We start from the raw sequence: 21413 nt of genomic DNA, 5'->3' as shown, positions 1-21413 counted from the left end.
AATTTTTCATGATATTCATGGAATCGGCAACACATTATTTATGAGCGAATTTTTCAGCTACTGCTAAACATATTTTTATACCGGAGCAAATTGCAAGTACAGCAAGGTTTTCCATATTTTGACAACATTTATATCAAGAGAAAGGTGAACTCTTCCCAAACAAAGAAACAAACAAACAAACCTTGAAACGTTTTAAAAGGTATCCACTGTATGATTTCAATAGTTAGATTGTTACTTATTTCTCTTTTTTAGCTGCTCTTTTGAGTTGAGTTCAGGCTTGAAGACAATGATATAACATTTTGGGGAGAAGATACAACCCAAGGTCCCAGCACTGGAGGCCAAGATGGAGAAGATCTCCACAGCCACCATGTATTTCCCTTTGGTGCTTAAGTAGGTTGGAATAAAAGAAAGCCACACACTGCAAAACACCAACATGCTGAAAGTGATAAATTTGGCTTCATTAAAAGTGTCTGGCAGCTTCCGAGCAAAGAAAGCCACAACAGAGCTGACAAGAGCCAGCAACCCCATGTAACCGAGAACATAGTAGAACATGTTGGCTGAACCTTCATTGCATTCCACTATGATTTCCTTTGGCAGAGAGTGCATGTCCAAATCTGGAAAAGGAGGGTCAGTACAGAGCCATACTATACAAATACTTCCCTGGACAGAAGCACAACCAAGAACAATAGAGGTTGAAAATCTTTTCCCCACCCATTTCCTCATCTTGGATCCTGGCTTGGTAGCCATGAAAGCCAGAACCACAGTGAGGGTTTTAGCCAAAACAGAGGAAACAGCCACTGAGAAGATGATACCAAAGGCAGTTTGTCGTAGATTGCAGGTCAGTAACTGGGGGCGGCCAATGAATAGCAAGGAGCAGAGGAAGCAGAGCAGGAGGGAGATGAGCAGGGTGTAGGTGAGATTCCGGTTGTTGGCTTTGACAATGGGAGTCTTTTGATGTTTGATGAAGATTCCAAACACCAAAGCTGTAGTTGCAGAAAAAGCCAGAGCCAGAAGAGCCAAACTGATGCCTAAAGGTGCTTCATAAGATAAGAAGTTTTCTTTCTTGGTAATGCATTGGTTTCTCTCTTGCTGGGGATACTGATCTTCTTGGCACTGGAAACAATCATCCATATCTTGCAGTATAATGAAATCAGGATTACAGTTATAGCATTTTGAGTCTCACTGAGATACTACTATTTATGGTATAGGATCAGGAATGTTTGAATTTTACATGTAATTTACAGTGTGCACAATACAAAACTCCTTTTTTAGGAAATTGTTAGAATGTTAACATGCTTTGTCTATAAAGTAAGCTATCTTTCAAGGATTCTTTCCAGTGGATAGTTAAATCAGAATTAAATCTAAATGATAAGCTCCATAAATGTTTCTTTGTGTTTACATATCCATAGAATTGAAATTTGTTGTGTTTAGAGGGGGAAAGTCCCTATTCTAGCAATAAGATCTTTCAAGATATCTGGATGCAGAAATATTCATTAAACATTAATGTTTAACAGCCTGCCGGTAGAAATGGTTGTAAAATACCGTGTTTCTCATATTATAAGACATGTCTTATATTTATTTTTTCCTCAAAAAAACGCACTAAGGCTTATTTTCAAGGGATGTCTTATTTTTTTCCTCCTCCTCCTGCCGCGGCCGGCATTGCTGCTGCGCCTATCACTATGTCTTATTTTCGGGGTATGGCTTATATTCCTTGAATGCTTAAAAATCCTGCTATGGCTTATTTTATGGGTATGTCTTAAAATATGAGAAACAGGGTAGGAAATTTCATTTACCAATATTGAAAGCATTTCCTATCCCCGAAAAGAAGCTTAATATCAACAGGAGGTGTTAATATAACCTAGTTAACACACCTAGGAATATAGTCAAAAAAATACCCGTGAATTGACAATTCTAGAATTTTGGTGATAAAGAAAGTTGCTGTCCATGCAATCCATGAAGTTTTCAGGTGTGGAGGTAAGCAGAAGATATGCTGGTTAGCTATTTATAATATCGCTCATGATAGAACACTTGTACAGTGGAATCTCGGTTTAAGAACAGCCCTGATTACGAACTATGCAGTTTACGAACTCCGCAAAACCGGAAGTAGTGTCCCCATTTGTGAACTATTTTTTAATAGCGTCACCTTTCTCCTCCTTTTTCTATTTTTCCATTTTGTAACAATTTATACATTTTTGAGAGAGTCTGTTGGTTGTTGTATAAAATTTCCTTTTCCTGTACCGAGATCTTTTTTTTTTATCAAACCCCTTAAGTTTATTATCCTTCTCAAATATTGTTTTTAATTGGAAATATTCAAACCAATCTACCCCCCCTTTTTTTTTAATTCTTCAAACTTCTTCACTGTCGGGCAATCCTTTATCTCTTCTACAAGTTCCCTATATGTTAGCCAACTGTCCTTCATATTATTTCTATGCATGGCTGATGACTCTATAGGCGAAAGCCACCAGGGAGTTTTGGTTGTTACTATTTTATTTCTTTCCCAAACTTTGAATAGGGCCTTTTTCACCAAATAATTAGTAAAGCCTCTATGTCCTTTTAGTCATAACCCAGGTAGCCATGCCACCCAAAAACTTTGTCCCAGCCCTCCAGGTCGAGGATTTCCGAATCTGTCAGTAACATCCAATCTTTCAGCCATGTCATACATGCGGCCTCAAAATAGAGTGTGAGGTCTGGGACCGTGAACCCGCCCCTTTCTATGGGCTCCATCAATACCTTGAACCTTACTCTTGGCTTCTTACACTGCCAAATAAAATTAGAAAGATCCCTTTGCCAGCCTTTAAAACATTTTGTCCCAATAGGATCCTCTGGCAAAGAAAGAGCATTTTTGGGATAATTAATATTTTTAACAAGGATATCCTACCCCATAAAGACAAGTTCAATTTATTCCATTTATTTAAATATCTTTCCACTTCTTCACATAATTATACTTATATAAATTGGTATTTTTATTTGTAATCCAGATCCCCAAATATTTAGCTTTTGTGGTGATTTATCTTCAAGTCTTGTGTAAGGCGTCTATTTATCACAAATAGCTAGCAACAAACATGTTCTCAATATAGTTGATATACTATAGAATACAGTCCCCTACCTGTCTGGTTTGAAATCTTCCCTTCTGGACATGGAGTACAATCATAGCAGCAAAATGGTTCCCCCTCTTTCCTTTGTCTGCTGTAACCTGGATGGCAGTGATCATTACACAAGGCAAGGGGCACCACCTGCCCATAAAAGAGAAGGTATTGCATGTATTCTATTGAATTCTTGTTTGTTCTTTCCCTTTTCATCAACTGGCTGCTGCATTGAAATAAGGCACCCAGAGGGTTTTAAAAAAATTAATTACCACCACTAACTTTACAACTTAAAAAGCAGAGACATCACCTTGCCGACAAAGGTCCGTATAGTTAAAGCTATGGTTTTCCCAGTAGTGATGTATGGAAGTGAGAGCTGGTCCAAAAAGAAGGCTGATCGCCGAAGAATTGATGCTTTTGAATTATGGTGCTGGAGGAGACTCTTGAGAGTCCCATGGACTGCAAGAAGATCAAACCTATCCATTCTTAAGGAAATCAGCGCCGAGTGCTCACTGGAAGGACAGATCCTGAAGCTGAGGCTCCAATACTTTGGCCACCTCATGAGAAGAGAAGACTCCCTGGAAAACACCCTGATGTTGGGAAAGATTGAGGGCACTGGGAGAAGGGGACGACAGAGGATGAGATGGTTGGACAGTGTTCTCGAAGCTACGAACATGAGTTTGACCAAACTGCGGGAGGCAGTGGAAGACAGGAGTGCCTGGCGTGCTATGGTCCATGGGGTCACGAAGAGCCGGGCACGACTAAACAGCTAAACAACAACAACAACTTTACAATGGTTGTGACAATCACCAATATTTGTGCATATTCAAGCCAATAAAGATAATAGAATCATAGAGTTGGAGGGGACTCTGAGGATCATGTATTCCAACCCCCCGCAATGCAGGAATATACAGTGGTCAAAAAGAATGAAACCTATGACCTTTGCATTATCAGCACCATGCTATAACCAACTGAGCCACTCAGCCAGAAAATGGCTCAGGGAAAGAAAATGTGCATGACAATGTATCTACTGATATGCATTTCCCTTTTATAATATGTTTTTAAAGATGAGAAGTGGCAACTTGGTACCTTTAAAGAAATGAATCACAGAAATGAAACTTAAGATTCCTACGAAGCAGAATTTAGCATTGCATGCTTTCTGTGCTTGTTGCATATGGATGTTCTCATTCTGAAACATATATTTAATTACTGGATTTTTAATTCACATTACACATTAAGAAAAATAACTTATGAAACATGGGGACAACAGAAATCAATGCAGCTAAAAGGAACTCCTTCTATCAGGGTGTACATGGTTATAAAACAAATCTGGTGAATGTCTACCTATAGACCTCAGAAGCTGCAATTGGGTCCTACCTGGTTAAAACTCTGGTGCCATGTAATGATCTTTTCATCAATGGAGAAATCACTGCCCAGTGGAGCTTGAGGATCCATTTCCCCAACTTTCACTCTTAAGAAGGACTTATTTGGGAAAGTAACCCAGTTGATAATAACAAATCCACCTTCTAGCTCATGTTTCTCATTAAAAAGCACAGTGTCTCCGTTGTTAAACAACAAATTCCCCAGGAAAGGTTGAAGCTTCAGTGGAAGAAAGAGAATGGTAAACTGGGTAGAAATAGTGAACATGTTTTCTCATGCTGGGATAGATTCACAATATTTGTTGAAACTCCCCTTGAGTTTTAGGGGGAGACTACAAGAAAGAAGATTCCACCTAAACATTAGGAAGAACTTCCTGACAGTAAGAGCTGTTCAGCAGTGGAATTTGCTGCCAAGGAGTGTGGTGGAGTCTCCTTCTTTGGAGGTCTTTAAGCGGAGGCTTGACAGGCATATGTCAGGAATGCTTTGATGGTGTTTCCTGCTTGGCAGGGGGTTGGACTGGATGGCCCTTGTGGTCTCTTCCAACTCTATGATTCTATTCTATTCTATTCTATTCTATTCTATTCTATTCTATTCTAGCCACATACCTGCCCAGATTCCATTTTTGAAACTAAGAAGCATTTTTTGCCTAGAAGAAGTAGCTGCCTTCATTGAATGTAAGTCAACCTTTTTAGTTTTTCAAATTTGTGTGGTTTATTCTTAGCAACAGGTAGAAACAGAGGAAAGATCAGCAGAACACAAATAAACAGGGATAAATCGTGGAATTTCCTATTTCCTAGCTTCCAGGATGGTGCAAATTGCATAAGCGGTTTTACTCTGCTAAAAAACGGGCTTCACAGCCTGTTTGGCCTCAGATTTCCCCCACACATGTTGGACAGGAGGTTTAAATATAAGTTCAACATTTCCATTCAACTCTTTTCAGCACCATCTAAAACCATGCAAGCATTGCAGTATTAGCAAGACTTTTGACTTTAATTTGCCAGCATGCTTCTGTAGACTTTAATACAACAAAAACTCTTGTACTGCTTAACCAATTTCACCAAACCAATGAAACTGTGTGTTGCTTGACAAACCCAGAAGAAAGTACTTCAGTAGTTTTTTATCACAATTGGATAGAAATATATGTCATGTTTGGCTGGAAAAAACAAGGTTGCAATTGTGTTTGTTAGCACTTTTAATTGTGGCATTTTATATCAGATTTCATTGAGATTTGAACTATCTTTTGATAGCATCAGAAATCCGATATAATAAAGTGCAAGTGTCTCTGCGTCCAGTCCCTGTGTCCCTGGGTTTGCGCTACTGCGCATGTGCCCCATGGACAGCTGTTGGGACTTGGAACGCAGAGCGCTCGCCAGCACTCGCACGCGCTCCCCTCTAGCACAAAGCAACCGTTCTACCCTCAACTTTCCTCACACTCATCCTAGCAGTGCTCTGGGACGTAATCTCTCACAGTCTCACATCTCCCGCCGCCTCACCTCGGCTCTCGCCTCCCCTTATCAGGAAAAGTTATGCCGCTGAGGGCCCCTTGCACCCAAAGCCGTGCATCTCCTCCTCTTCCTGCGACTGCCAGAGGGAGCAGTGCCAGCGGTGACCGACCTTCCTCCCCCCCCCACCGCACCACTCTTCTGACCCCCTGTCCGCGATGCCTCCCCAGATGCAACTCGCGCCTCCGCCGCCGTGCAGCTTCTTTTTTGAGGGAAGGAGGGTGGGTGGGAGGGAAGGCTTGTGTGTGTGCATTCACGGTCCGGCCCGCCACAAGTTCTGAGGGACAGTGAACGGACCCCCGCAGAAAAAGTTTGCCCACCCATGCCTTATAATAATAAATACATACAACTTTCCAAAGAACCAAATGAAAAAACAACAACATTCTCTATTTAGTCATATGCTTGGGCTATTCATTAAAAAAAAAAAATGATCTGCTTTCCATGCTAGACATTACCTGGAAATGTTGTGGCTTTTGAGGTCTCAGATAGTGGCCAAGCACCATCTCTCCATGTTTGGTTCTGGATGCCAACATGGCATGCAAAGCATGTGCCACAGCATAGACGGCATTGTAGATGCTGTAGCTTTGGCTGGTCATTTGCATTTCAAAAAAAGCCCCAGGAAGGCTCTCCAGCTTCTCCTCACCACTGCAGGATTCCTCCTCCGGTTCCACATTTAGAAATTGGCAACCGAATGCCTGTTGCCAGAACAACCTAATAAATCCATCGGCCTCAGAGTGGGGATTTAGGTTCAGGAGGAAATGGTGGAACCCCTTAACCTCACTGGAATGAATGGCAAAGGATAAGGCACCATGGAAGTTTTGTATATCCAGATCTTTGTGATATGGTTCCGATGAGAAATCCCAGTCAGCGGTCATAACCCACACTTTGTTTATGGGACTCACACTCAACATTATGCCTACTAGTAGCAGCCATTGCAAACCTGTCTTGGTGTTTTTGTCTGCATTGACAACAAATACATTGACGTTTGTTTTGCTTAGGGACTCGGCCATTTTCTGACATTTCTCTATCAACCCAGTATCACCAAAACCACTGTAGTTTACCACTCTCTCAGTGACAGCTATACAGATGCCATTCCGGGAAAGCTGGTGATTCAACATTTCCACAAACGTTTCTCCTTTATCGTCAGCTGTGACAAATATCCCAACCCACTTCCAATGGAAATAGAGAAGAAGCTGAACAATGCCCGTGTATTGATGTGCTTCACTGGGAGCCATTTGGTACAAGGAAGAAATATGGTCTTTCTCACTCACCGATGGAGTAAATGAAGAATAGGTGATCTAGCAAAGAACAGAGGGATTTTAAAATCACCATGTAGGATATTTATTTGTCTTTACATAATCAAACACATTTTTAGTACATCATGTTTCGGCAGAGGGAGAGATTGGGACCAGAACTCTTCAATTAACTCAGATGAGAGGCCAGTATTATTTAGGTCAGGCATCCCCAAACTGCGGCCCTCCAGATGTTTTGGCCTACAACTCCCATGATCCCTAGCTAAGAGGACCAGTGGTCAGGGAACATGGGAATTGTAGTCCAAAACATCTGGAGGGGATGCCTGATTTAGGCACTCCTCATCTATTTTAGGTTTTCTATTCAAGCTGACAATTTCAATAACTTTCTGAGTTTAAGAATTAGTTTTTGAATTCGTTCTTCCTCATTCCTGCTGCTCATTTTTCTACGTTTGCCATGCCTTATGGGCAGTAGTGGCTGTGAAGTGGGTCAGGGGAACTTATTTGGCCTCTTGGGACAAAAGTCTCTGAGATGTATTCGGAAGGTATAGAGGATGGGAGAGAGGTTGGAGCAGTGCAAATGCCTTATGGTTAGTGTTGGATTGGATCCATTGGTGCATTTTAATCACACCAATCCAGCTCTTCACCCCTTCACCTTTCCTTCTGTTTAGGTAAAGGTAAAGGGACCCCTGACCATTAGGTCCAGTCGTGACCAACTCTGGGGTTGCGCACTCATCTCACATTATTGGCCGAGGGAGCCGGCGTATAGCTTCCAGGTCATGTGGCCAGCATGACAAAGCCAGTTCTGGCGAACCAGAGCAGCACATGGAAATGCCGTTTACCTTCCCGCTGTAGCGGTTCCTATTTATCTACTTGCACTTTGATGTGCTTTCGAACTGCTAGGTGGGCAGGAGCTGGGACTGAGCAACGGGAGCTCACCCCATAACAGGGATTCGAACCGCTGACCTTCTGATCAGCAAGCCCTAGGCTCAGTGGTTTAACCCACAGCGCCACCTGGGTCCCACCTGGGTCCACCACACTAAAAATAGTACTGAGTAGTCAGCCTTGCTGGAAAAAGCTCTGATTTCCACATGATACTTCAGAGCAAAATTTGTAGAATCTTCTAAAGCACGATCCTCAAACCTTCTCATTTTTTAATAGCCAAAGGGCCCGCTTACTTGGCTGAAAATTACTGAAGCCCACCAGACATATGATAGTGCGGAAGAGGTAATGTTTGCCATAATCAGCCAGAAATTACTGACATGCTTTTCTACAGATAACTAATTCATCAAACAGCATTTTCCTTGACGCAGAGACAGAGTTTGGCATAATTAGCTGGTAATTACTGACATGATTTTTTACATATGATTATACATTCTGAAGGAAATCAGCCCTGAGTGCTCACTGGAAGGACAGATCGTTAAGCTGAGGCTCCAATACTTTGGCCACCTCAAGAGAAGAGAAGACTCCCTGGAAAATACCCTGATGTTGGGAAAGATGGAGGGCACAAGGAGAAGGGGACGACAGAGGATGAGATGGTTGGACAGTGTTCTAGAAGCTACGAACATGAGTTTAACCAAACTGCGGGAGGCAGTGGAAGACAGGAGTGCCTGGCGTGCTAGGGTCCATGGGGTCACGAAGAGTCGGACATGACTAAACGACTAAACAAGAATAAGCAAGACTTGTTTGTTTTAACCAGTCAAAAAAATTCTCCTTTCCTTCTCCCCCTCCTTCTCCTTCTCCCCCTCCCAATGCCCTGGGAATATACACTAAGGCTAAATCATATGCCATAGTTGTGGAATCTTCATTCCAGCCACACTCTTCCTACCTGTAGAATCTTATAAAGGCCCAAGATAGAGGCCATGTGGCTTGAAGTTTCAGAGTCAAGGCCCCCAATGGCAGCTATCAGGTTCTTCTCAACACCACACTTGTAGTTGGGGATGGTTTTCCTATGATGAGAGATGAGGTTCAAAATATTCTGATAAGTCATCTTGGCATCACAGTAGCTGTCATAGATCTGGAAACCCAAAGTGATGTTGGATAAAATGTTGGGGTTCGCGTTGACCTCATTCACAGCAAAGACTAAGGAAAGGACATGCTGGTAGTTCTTTGTCACTGCGCTGAAACAACAACAACAATTTATTATTTACACCCCACCCATCTGGCTGCGTTTCCCCAGCTACTCTGGGTGGCTTCCAACAGAATATAAAAATAATCTATTAAATATTAAAAGCTTCCCTAAACAGGGCTGCCTTCAGATTATTAAATCTATTCCTGTATTATTTATAAAAAAGAACGCCTGCTTCTCTTCCATGCTGTCAAATTCAAGAGAGGTTATTGAAGCAATGAAGGGGATATGAAAAGCAGCACTGTGAAAATCCATTATGTGCTTCTGGAAATGCCTGGTTTTCCTCCTGATTTTATTTTGCAGGATAAAGCCACAAATGCACACAACAATAGAGGGATTGTGCATGTGGTGGGCATAGCTGCCAAGTTTTCCCTTTTCTCGCGAGGAAGCCTATTCAGCATAAGGGAAAATCCCTTAAAAAAAGGGATAACTTGGCAGCTATGGTGGTGGGTTTTGCTGCTTCTGCTGGACAGACCTCACGATTTGAAAGTGGATAAATCACACACAAACACACATGAGAATTTGAGGAAATGCTTATATCCCACAAGAATTGGAGGACATGCAATGTACGGTAACTGAATTTTGAAAGATCCAGGGAAGAAAAAAGAAAGTAAGCACTTAGGTAAACTATGAAATATATTCCCACAAGAGTTAGCGATGGCTACCAACTTATATGAGTTTAAATGAAGATGTTACATTTTTAATGAGGGAGATAGCTACTAACCAGAGTGGCTATGTTCTTTCCCCACCAATGGAGGCACTATGCCTTTCATTCCCAGTTTCTGGGAATGGGAGCTGAGAAGTCTCCTGTAATGGTCAGGACTTGTTTATGGGGTTCTCATGGCCATCTGGTTGGCCACTGTCAGATCACAGTGTAGATTAGGGTTCAGCAAACTTTTTCAGCAGGGGGCCAGTCCCCTGTCCCTCAGATCTTGTGGGGGGCCAGACTATATTTTGGAAAAAAATATATGAACAAATTCCTATGCCCCACAAATAACCCAGAGATGCATTTTTAATAAAAGCACACATTCTACTCATGTAAAAACACCAGGCAGGCCCCACAAATAACCCAGAGATGCATGTTAAATAAAAGCACACATTCTACTCATGTAAGAACATGCTGATTCCCGGACCGTCCGTGGGCCGGATTTAGAAGGCGATTGGGCCACATCCGGCCCCTGGGCCTTAGTTTGGGGAACCCTGGTGTAGATCATATGGTCCTTTGGCCAGAGCCAGCAGGGCCTTTCTTACATTTGCTAGTTCTTATGACCTTTCTGTGGAGAACCGCATGAAATTTATGACACAACAGCTGAAGGGCAGAGTAGGAAAAAAAGTGCATTAGGATAAAATATGGCTGCAGCAGAAATGGGAAATGTTGTGGGTTCTTACGCATATTCATCATCAGTTGTTTCCTTTGGCTTCTCCTTGAAGTCTATTGAAGTGAAGGCAGGTGAGAAGAACTGTGAAGTGATGCCACCAATAACAAAGTGCCCCGGCTGGTAATACTGGTGTTGGGCGTGGAAGAGGTCAATCACACAATGCAAAGCGGAACGTGTCAAAAATAGAGGGAACACCATGAGTAAGGTCCAGAAGGGTAAGCATAACATCTTGAGATGACCTTCTCCTCTTAACAATAAAGCACCTGTTTCAGTCTGAAATGCCCAATGTCAGCATACCTTCTGTTTCCTTGGCAGCTCTAGCCTCTGTGTGTAAATGGTAGAATCCATGTCATTGGCACTGGGTTGGTTTTTTATAAGCATTCTGCTGTTTCTCTGTGGCATATGGGCTTCAAAATACCATATGGATATTGCTAGAGAAAGAATGAATTGCTGTGTGTTAAGATAATAACATGGTACACAGTCCCGGGGGAGGGATTGCAAGGTCTGTGACACCATGTGCAGCAGAATCATCGAAGAAAATATGTTTTCCCCCCTTGAGAAGATATTATCTGTTGCTTTGCAGATCGGGCAGAGCACCTGGTTTCAGGAAGATCTGAATGGGTGTGAAAATAATAGTGGATTAGCCAGGCCATAATAATCCAAATAATAGTGGATTAGCCAGGAGAAAATGGAAAGGCTTGTGTTCCATTATGCTCCAGAGAAGGAAATGTTCCAAAGTATAGAAAATGCCTTGCATGAAAAGGTTTTCAGGTCCAGCATCATGACTAACAAAGGAAGGAAGAAATAGCTCACTGAGAACTTGGCCAGTGTTAACATGTGGTTTGTGGGGGTTTTTTTGCAAGCATTATGTCACCCCACTTTGCCACCGTGATTGAGGAGGCCATGCCACATGATGTCAGCATGCCGTGACCCATGCGCAAGCCATGGGGCATCTGCACGACACGTCAACACACCCCACAATGTGTGCAAGTGATGTCAGAACACCCCACGGCATGTGCGCATGGCCTGCTGACGCCACACTGCCCAGGCGCCCCCGATCACACGGGCAAGGCAGCGTGGGTGCCCAGTGACAAATAGCCCCTTTGGGGGCAAGATACTGGAGATGGTGATGAAAGTTCTTTTCGATCTGGGGCAGGGCTCCCTCGAAGTAAACACACCATTTGACAGGGATAAAATTGGAATCACTTATGAAATATAATCCGAGCACATTTCAGGGAGGAGGGAGAAATAGTGGTTTACAATGGAACATTAACATGCTCCTGGGTTGTGGTGTCTCTTGAGGTCAACAATAATAAAAGACACAATCCAACCAAGAAAGATTTCACCTGGCTGGTGCCATGTATGCAGGACATAAACAGGATCATTTGCAATGCACTTAAAATTGTGGAATTTGCACACCATATGAGAGAACAGCACTACCAACACAAGCACCAGAATAATCCTCCTGCTCATTGTAAAACTTGACAGTTGCTCTCACAGGATCAGAATCAGAAGTCAAAATATCCATAACACATTGTAGAACTGGGACTAAGTTAAAAAAATAATTTCAATAAGGATAAACGTAAGGCAGAAAAACCAGATGCACAAATATAAGATGGAGGAAACCTGGCTTTCTAGCAGTAAATGGGGAAAGGATCTAGGGGTCTTGGTGGACCACAAGTTCAACATGAGTCAACAGTATGATGCAATAGCAAAGAAAGACCTAATTCTATTCTAGGCTGCATCAGGGTCCAAAATCAAGGAAAGTAATAGTCCCACTCTATTCTGCCTTGATCAGATCACACCTGGACTACTGGTCCAATTCTGAACACCACAATTGAAGAAGGATGTTAACAAGGTGGAGTGTGTACAGAGTAGGGCAATCAAGATGATCAAGGGTCTGGAAACCAAGCCTTAGGAGAAACAGTTGAACGGGCTGTATATGTTTAGCCACCATATGTTTAATATCTTTATAGAATGTTTATATAATTGCCATTTTCAAATATCTCAAGGGCTGTCTCAAGAAAGCTTGTTTTCTCTTGCTCTGGAGGGTAGGACCCAAACCAATGGATTCAAGTTACAAGAAAGGAGATTCCACGACTAAACATCAGGAAGAACTTTCTGTCAGTAAAGGTTGACAGACAGTGGAAGGGACTCCATCAGTTAGTAGTGGACTCATCTTCATTGGAGGTTGTAAAGCAGAGCTTAGATGCCCATCTGTCATGGGTGCTTTAGCTGAGATTCCTGCATTCAGGAGTTGGGACTGAATGACCTTAAGGTCTCTTACACCTCTACTGTCACATGTTCTATATTAATGAATTGCAGTAAATCAAGCAGAGCAATACAATAAAAATAATAGGTGTGCAAGTGCAAATACATATAAGAAATTTATCTGAAAGAGATTTAAATTAGATAAGTAGAGTACTTAAAACCATTAGGAAGGCCAAATTTCATGGAGAGGGAATCCTTTGTGTCTATATTTGTTGTGTTCTGTACATGATAAAAACCCCACCATACTGCACAGAATTTTTCACAATATTCAAGGAATTGGCAACACATTATTTATGAGCCAATTTTTCAGCTAGTGCTAAACTCCACATATTTTTATACTGGAGCAAGTTGCAAGTACTGCAAGGTTTTCCATAATTTGACAACTGAAGTTCTGGCAGTAAGCAACATCTATATCAAGGGAACCTGAAAGCTGAACCCTTCCCAAACATACAAACCTTAAAACATTTGTTTGTTTGTTTGTTTAATTATTTATTAGAAATAATATTTATTAACTTTTCCAGCTTAATAATCCAATAAAAAACACAGTAAATATATTCCGAAGTATAATACAATAAAAAAAATCCCAATTTTCTGCCCAATTATATATCTTTTTGGATGACTCCCATGCTCTGAAATTTGAGGAGTGATGATCTCCCATTCTACTGCATTCCTTGGTGGTTCAAAAAGTTTCAATAAAGCATTTCTGGTATTAATCCTTCGTTTATTTTTAACAGCCTCTTAGTTCATTTATCAAGCGGCTTAGTCCTTTAATGTTCTGTGTGAAGTGAGTTTCTTCTTCTTTATTTTATTTTTTCCTTTTGTAATCCATCATTTTCATCTGCGGCATTCACTTTAGTTTTCACAGAGTCGATTCACGATGTATCACGACTGAAGCAAACAAAGGGGAGATCTTGACCCTTCACCATTTTGATCCGGGCACATATCCAAACTTCCCTTCTGATCTCATTCCAACTACTAATTAACTGATATTTCAGCAAGAGCATCTTTACTCCCCCCATAAATACTTTTATCATTCCATTGAAAGTGATTGCCAAAACCGTAGACCAATTTCACACAGTCAGCTCCATAGTTACACCATAGTCATAACAATAATAAATTATTATTTCAATCCCACATGCTATTTCAAAAAGTCAGGCTCTCAGTCTTTCAAGGGGGCTTTGCCAGAGAATTGGCAACACATTATTTATGAGCGAATTTTTCAGCTCCTGCTAAACATATTTTTATTGCAAGTACAGCAAGGTTTTCCATATTTTGACAAATGAATTTCTGGTAGTAAGCAACATTTATATCAAGAGAACCTGAAAGCTGAACCCTTCATAAACACACAAACCTTAAAACATTTTAAGAAGTATCCACTATATGATTTCAACAGTTAGACTGTTACTTATTTCTCTTTCTTAGCTGCTCTTTTGAGTTGAGTTCAGGCTTGAAGACAATAATATAGCATTTGGGGAAGAAGATACAACCCAAGGTCCCAGCACTGGAGGCCAAGATGGAGAAGATCTCCACAGCCACCATGTACTTCCCTTTGGTGCTTAAGTAGGTTGGGACAAAAGAAAGCCACACACTGCAAAACACCAACATGCTGAAAGTGATAAATTTGGCTTCGTTAAAAGTGTCTGGCAGCTTCCGAGCAAAGAAAGCCACAACAAAGCTGACAAGAGCCAGCAATCCCATGTAACCAAGAAGATAGTAGAACATGTTGGCTGAACCTTCATTGCATTCCACTATGACTTCTTCAGGCAGAGAGTGCATGTCCACATCCGGAAAAGGAGGGTCAGTACAGAGCCATACTATACAAATACTTGCCTGGACAGAAGCACAACCAAGAACAATAGAGGTTGAAAATCTTTTCCCCACCCATTTCCTCATCTTGGATCCTGGCTTGGTAGCCATGAAAGCCAGAACCACAGTGAGGGTTTTAGCCAAAACAGAAGAAACAGCCACTGAGAAGATGATACCAAAAGCAGTTTGTCGTAAATAGCAGGTTGGGATCTGAGGCTGGCCAATGAATAGCAAGGAGCAGAGGAAGCAGAGCAGGAGGGAGATAAGCAGGGTGTAGGTGAGATTCCGGTTGTTGGTTTTGACAATGGGAGTCTTTTGATGTTTGATGAAGATTCCAAACACCAAAGCTGTAGTTGCAGAAAAAGCCAGAGCCAGAAGAGCCAAACTGATGCCTAAAGGTGCTTCATAAGATAAGAAGTTTTCTTTCTTGGGGATGCACTGGTTTCTCTCTTGGTTAGGATACTGATCTTCTTGGCACTGGAAGCAGTCATTCATATCTATATAAAAAGAGTCGGTTGTTATTTCCAATATGGGAAAAATTGGGTCTGACAAAGTGGGTCTGTCAGTGGGTCTGTTCCACTGCTATATACCTCCACACCATATTGGACTTGTGTCCAGAAACTGATTGGTGGGAAAGAAACAGAATAGATTTTGGTAGGTTTTAAATTATATTTTTAATACTAAAATACCCATTTCTTTCTTTCTTTTAAAGGATTCCTCTTCCAATGCTCTCAGTATAGTATAGTTTAAAAAAAACAAACAAACAGATGTTTTCAATAAGAATTATGCAATAGAATGATGCCCCCTACCTGTCTGGTTTGAAATCTTCCCTTCTGGACATGGAACACAATCATAGCAACAAAATGGCTCCCCCTCTTTCCTTTGTCTGCTGTAACCTGGGTGGCAGTGGTTATTACACAGGGCGAGGGGCACAACCTATTTAAAAAGCGGACAATAGAATATGTATTCCATTTTCTCCTCATTTTTTTCTTTGACTCAACTAGGTGTTCCACTGAAATGAGGTGGCTTTTTGTCCATGAGACTGTTATGAATCTAATAAATTCTTAATGCAGTTTTGGTTGAGGTAACTTGTCTGTGTATCCAAATGAGTAGGAATGAGCTGATTTGCCTGAATTCCATTGCAGTGGAACATAAATGTCATTGATGTATCAGATGCTCTTTCTGGTTAACCCCTGAGGCATATTAAGACTAGTAAAATAGATTTCAGATAGGAATCGTGTATATGTATGAACAAGTTATGGAAAACAAAATCTGTGCAGAGTAAGAGTTGAAATTATTTCTGTGACCACTGTTGAGATCGGAGTGCAATTGTTAAAGTTCAAAGTCTTGTGCTGTTAGTATGTTGCAGGCCTGTTCAATAAAAATTAAAAAAGCTGCAATGGTCTTCTGGCAGCCACCTGCATAAAATCATTGGTGTCTTCTAGTTCAAAAACATTTATTCACATTTATAAAATCATCTCAAAAGGGGGCCTACAGAAATATATGGAATGAAGTCAGAGTGGCAGACCACTGTCTACTGATAAGTAAAGGTAAAGGGACCCCTGACCATTAGGTCCAGTCGTGACCGACTCTGGGGTTGCGGCGCTCATCTCACTTTATTGGCCGAGGGAGCCGGCATACAGCTTCCCAGTCATGTGGCCAGCATGACAAAGCTGCTTCTGGCGAACCAGAGCAGCGCACGGAAATGCCGTTTACCTTCCCGCTTGGAGCAGTACCTATTTATCTACTTGCACTTTGACGTGCTTTTGAACTGCTAGGTTGGCAGGAGCTGGGAATGAGCAACGGGTGCTCATCCCGTCGCAGGGATTCGAACCGCCGACCTTCTGATCAGCAAGCCCTAGGCTCTATGATTTAACCCACAGCGCCACCTGGGTCCCTTCTCATAAGTAGATTGCAGTTTAAAGATCTTTCCACTGAACTAATATTGTCCCTACACCCACCACACTAACTGCCCTCCATTGGCCAATATTAGGTAACCTTGGGTTCCAGAAGCAGTACAGTGGCATGTTCACAACCCATCCCTAACCATGAGAAGCCTCAATGAAGCAAACTACAATTTATGTACAGTACCAGGTTTTTAAAATGATCAAAATATCTAACTATAGACATTAGAAGTTAAAACAGACCTGGTTAAAACTCTGGTGCCATCTAATGATCTTTTCATTAATGGAGAAATATCTTCCGAGTGGAGCTTGAGAATCCATTTTCCCAACTTTGACTCGTAAGAAGGACTTATTTGGGAAAGTCAACCAGTTGATAATATCAAATCCATTTTCTAGTTCACCGTTCTCATTAAAAGACACAATGTCCCCAGCACTGTTGTTAAACGAAATACTCCTCAGGAAAGACTGAAGCTGCAGAGGAAGAGGATGAAAGGTAGATTGGATCGAAATGGGATGATAGAGCACAAAGCCTTACCTGCAGGGACACTCAAGCATGCTGGAAAAAATGCATTAAGATTTGGGACATTGTATATGGTTGTGCTCTTTACAATCTGACACATTTATTGACAGTGTCTGGATGATTGTATTTGTCAAATATTATTTATATGTGAAGAGATGAAATCTTTATGAGCAATATATTTTTGCAGCTTATTATAACGGAACTTTGTGTTGAGACCCAATAATAATAAATGCATATAAGATGTAAGTCATTTCAGATATAAAGAGCTAATGAGAAAGCAACAACCCCTATGGATGTGGAAGTGTGTGTGTGCACTCTCAATGCCTTCGTCTTGCGCATAGGCTTTTCATTAAAAGAAAGAAAGAATTGCTTTCCCTATTAAACATTACCTGGAAATGTTGTGGCTTTTGAGGTCTCAGATAGTCACCAAGTACCACCTCTCTCTGTTTGGTTCTGGATGCAAACATGGCATGTAAAGCATGCGCCACAGCATAGACGGCATTGTAGATGCTATAGCTTTGGCTGGTCATCTGCATTTCAAAAAAAGCCCCAGGAAGGCTCTCCAGCTTCTCCTCACCACTGCAGGATTCCTCCTCTGTCTCCACATCTAGAAATTGGCAACCAAATGCCTGTTCCCAGAAGAACCTGATAAAGCCATCGGCCTCAGAGTGGGGATTTAAGTTCAGGAGGAAACTGTGGAACCCCTTAACCTCACTGGAATGAATGGCAAAGGATAAGGCACCGTGGAAGTTTTGTATATCTAGATCTCTGTGAAATGTTTCTGATGAGAAATCCCAGTCGGCCGTCATAACCCAGACCTTGTTTATTGCTACACCAGACATTACACCCGCTATTAGAATCCACTGCAAAAACTTCATGGTGTAAGTGTCTGCATTTACAACAAACACATTGACATTGATTTTGCTCAGGGAAATGGCCACTCCCTGACATTTCTCCATCACCTCAAAAATGTTGAAAAAATGACTGGCACTTGGCAATCTTTCAATGCTGGCTGCACAGATTTCATTCAAGGAAAACTGGTGTGTCAGTGTCTTCACAAACATTTCTCCTTTATTGTCAGCTGTAACAAAGACCCCAACCCACATCCATTGGAAATACAGAAGAAGCCGAACAATCCCATTGTATTGATCTGCTTCACTGGGGGCCATTTGGTATAAGGAAGAAATATGTTGTTTTGCACTCACTGCTGCAGAATAGGTGACCTAGACATGAACAGAGGAGAGAGAGAGAAGGGGACCAAGGTCATACAGAGACAGAAGTTCTGTTTAGCTCCTTGTAATTTACGTCTCTGTTTCTGTTCAAGTTGGTCATTTTAAGAACTTTTAACATCAAGGCCAAGTGCCAGAGGCTGCTTATTATCCTTCTCCTTCATCCTATTTTTTAGCTTTTGGACTCTGGCATATGGACTGTAAGCTAAGGGCAAGTACGATTTGAGAAACCCTATCCTACAAAGCAATGGGGCTCAGGATCGCTTAGCCCAATCCTAATTGATAATTGTATTCTTAAGAACGTCTGTTGAACCTTCCAAGTGTGATGAGAAGTTGCACATACATCTGATACTAGGTCCAGGGACACTCCGAGAGTTTTATATTACACTCATTCTCCTGTTTTCCACTTGGACCTTATACTGGAAAATAAACCATATAAACCAATTCCACCATGAGATTAATTGAAACAACCAAAAAAAAGTTTGACATCAAGCGCCTCCTGCTTTTATCAGAAGCTTTTCTGCGAAGCCAAAATATTGTCCTACTTGCTGCAACTGGTGACTCTTCCCCACTCTAAAGTGAGTGCACCAGCTTTGTTTTTGTAACAAATCCTTTTCTCCCTTCACACACATTTCTTCCTTCACTCACAACCCAAAGCCTGGGAATATACAATAATAAAACATGCCCCAGTTGCGAATGCTTCAACCCATTTAGAATCATGTCACCTGTGGAATCTTGTAGCAGCTTAAGATGGAATCCATGTAGATTGACGTTTCAGAGTCAAGACCCCCAATGACAGCTATCAGGTTCTTCTCAGCGCCACACTTGTAGTTGGGAACAGTCTTCTCATGGCTAGAGACAAGATTCAAAGTATTCTGATAAGTCATCCTTGCATTGAAGTAGCTGTCATAGATCTGGAATCCCAGAGTGATGTTTAGTAAAATCTTGGAGTTCTTATTGACTTCCTTCACAGCAAAGACTAAGGACAGGGCATGCTGGTAGTTCTTTGGAACGGCGCTGAAGCAAGAGAAAAAAAAGATAATGTGTATAATGGGCTTTCCTGCTTCCGCTGGTGTATAATCTGCAGACTATCACTCATCAAACCTATATATTTATTTTGCATGGAAGAGAAGGGAGTTTCAATTCCATTAAATATTTGCTTTGCACTGCACAGAATCATTGAGGCAAATATATAAAGAATGCAAGAAGATGATGTTCAGTACTGTATATAAAGAGTAAACCTACCAAAAAAATGCTAATGCACCCATGGGGATTAGTTCATGGATTTCCCCACTTGTCATCCTTTTCTGTTCAAGAAGCTTATACATGAAAATATATCAGTTTCATTGTAAATTCCACCTAACATACTCATGATTTTATGAAATTTTGTGTAAAAGACACAGTTTTGCAACACATTTTTGTATGCTGTCTGTAACAATATATGTATTCAAAGTGACATTTCATCCTATTATTTGCATTTTTGTACACACTACTTTGATGGAAAACTGCATTGCGGAATTCAGGAAAGTGTGAATTTGAAGGGATAGCTCTTTACAGTTCCCCTATCGTTCCAGCAATTGTGAAAGAGGTAGGCTGTTTTTAATTGTGAATGAAATCAAAGCCGCCGCCCCTTCTCTATTTACAACCAGTTCAGGGGTGGCTCTTCTCCTTCTTGACTCCAACTCCACCTACTGTTGGTCTCCCTGCCTTCCATCTTACAAGTTTCATTGAGCACCTGCCACCACGAGCAGATTGCTTCTTGAACATAGTGTTGCTTCTGTTATCTAGTATTTCCCCTACTTGGGACATTTTTTACCCAGAGGATGAAAAATCTTCTTACGCATATTCATCAGCAAGCATTTCATTCGGCTTCTTCCTGAAGTATAGGGGAGTGAGGGAGGGTGAGAATAGCTGTGAAGTGATACAGCCAATGATGAAGTGCCCAGGCTGATAATATTGGTGTTGGACATGGATGGGGTCAGTCACACAATGCAAAGCAAGATGTTCTGAAAATTGAAGGGGATTGAAGAAAGAGTGGAGAAAGCATTTAGAGTGAATTCAAAGAAGGCGAAAGAGAATAACTGGCCGGGGGACTGTCTGGTGACTTTCACTGCCGGATGGTTAGTGGAAAAAATCCTACAGAAAAAAGGGAAAAAGAAGTTGAGAATACATGGAGTGGAGATAGTGATCCTGAAGGAAATTCCGCCAAGGCTAATTCAAAAGAGACAGAAGTACCAATTTCTAGCCAAACCATTAAAAAGGAAGAGAATAATATTTCGATGGGAATATCCTGAGGGACTATCTTTTTATTATAAAGGAAGGCGGAGAAAGTTTGAATCAGTAGGACAAGCGGACATTTTCTGGAGAAAGTACTGGCAGGAGCTAGGTGGCGAAAGGGTAAGACCAGGAGAAGAACAACTAGACAGCAGCCTGGAGGACGAAGATGAAGATAGTGCCAAAGTCGAAGAAGAAAACGTTGCAGAGATAGAAGAGGAAGAGGGGCAGATATTAGAGACTTAAGATGCTAAAGGAAACGGACAAGGGGAGTCACAATGGGATGTAAGGGAAATAATGTAACACGCCTCAAGGTATAATGGGTACTGGGAACTCCCCTGAAAAAATGCTTCTTCTGTTGGGTACTGTTGTGTTTTTTGTGTGACTAGTGAATGATAAGAGAAAGAAAAAGTGGGAAAGTATATATATCTTTTATCTTTCATACATATATAAAGGAGAGAAACTCCTCTTCTTTTTTGATAAATAAATCGATAATAAATTGAAAATTTGAAAATAAATAAAATGAAACTCAAAACAATTTCATGGAATGTGAATGGCTTAAATAATAAGAAAAAAAGAAATAAATTGGGACATGTGCTAAAAAAACCTAATTGGGATATAATCTGTCTCCAAGAGACGCATATTAACAAAAAACATGAAAAAATTCTTGAAAATGAGAAATTAGGG

At 41.2% G+C, this 21413-nt stretch overlaps 2 protein-coding genes across 2 annotated transcripts; both read right to left on the bottom strand.

Moving 5' to 3' along the window:
- Positions 1-231: 231 nt before the first annotated feature.
- Positions 232-10920, bottom strand: LOC132592980 (vomeronasal type-2 receptor 26-like). The gene is made up of 6 exons (XM_060281301.2): positions 10733-10920; positions 9044-9335; positions 6868-7263; positions 4461-4682; positions 3107-3233; positions 232-1133 (listed from the first exon to the last, which is right to left on the bottom strand). Exons 1-6 carry the CDS (start codon positions 10918-10920, stop codon positions 232-234), a joined length of 2127 nt encoding a protein of 708 aa, XP_060137284.2.
- Positions 10921-14394: 3474 nt separating this feature from the next.
- Positions 14395-20312, bottom strand: LOC118078233 (vomeronasal type-2 receptor 26-like). The gene is made up of 6 exons (XM_060281300.2): positions 20293-20312; positions 19178-19469; positions 17613-18446; positions 16947-17174; positions 15609-15735; positions 14395-15296 (listed from the first exon to the last, which is right to left on the bottom strand). The coding sequence occupies exons 1-6, from the start codon at positions 20310-20312 to the stop codon at positions 14395-14397; spliced, it is 2403 nt and encodes an 800-aa protein (XP_060137283.2).
- Positions 20313-21413: the final 1101 nt, after the last annotated feature.

The sequence above is a fragment of the Zootoca vivipara genome, chromosome 12, assembly GCF_965207765.1.
Source record: "Zootoca vivipara chromosome 12, rZooViv2.hap1.1, whole genome shotgun sequence".
NCBI lineage: Eukaryota > Metazoa > Chordata > Lepidosauria > Squamata > Lacertidae > Zootoca > Zootoca vivipara.
Note: the sequence above shows the minus strand (reverse complement) of the source record. Positions and strands in the feature narration are given on the sequence as shown.

Excerpts from the sequence above, each read along its gene's own strand:
- LOC132592980 (XM_060281301.2), bottom strand. The coding sequence starts at position 10,920 with ATGGTGTTCCCTCTATTTTTGACACGTTCCGCTTTGCATTGTGTGATT. Across the intron at positions 9,336-10,732 it reads ACAACTGATGATGAATATGC|CGCAGTGACAAAGAACTACC; the intron begins GTAAGAACCCAC and ends TTGTTGTTTCAG. Across the intron at positions 4,683-6,867 it reads TAGTAGGCATAATGTTGAGT|CTTCAACCTTTCCTGGGGAA; the intron begins GTGAGTCCCATA and ends CTTCCACTGAAG.
- LOC118078233 (XM_060281300.2), bottom strand. The coding sequence starts at position 20,312 with ATGCTTGCTGATGAATATGC. Across the intron at positions 18,447-19,177 it reads GCTGCTACAAGATTCCACAG|GTCACCTATTCTGCAGCAGT; the intron begins GTGACATGATTC and ends GTTCATGTCTAG. Across the intron at positions 17,175-17,612 it reads AAAAGCCACAACATTTCCAG|CTTCAGTCTTTCCTGAGGAG; the intron begins GTAATGTTTAAT and ends CTTCCTCTGCAG.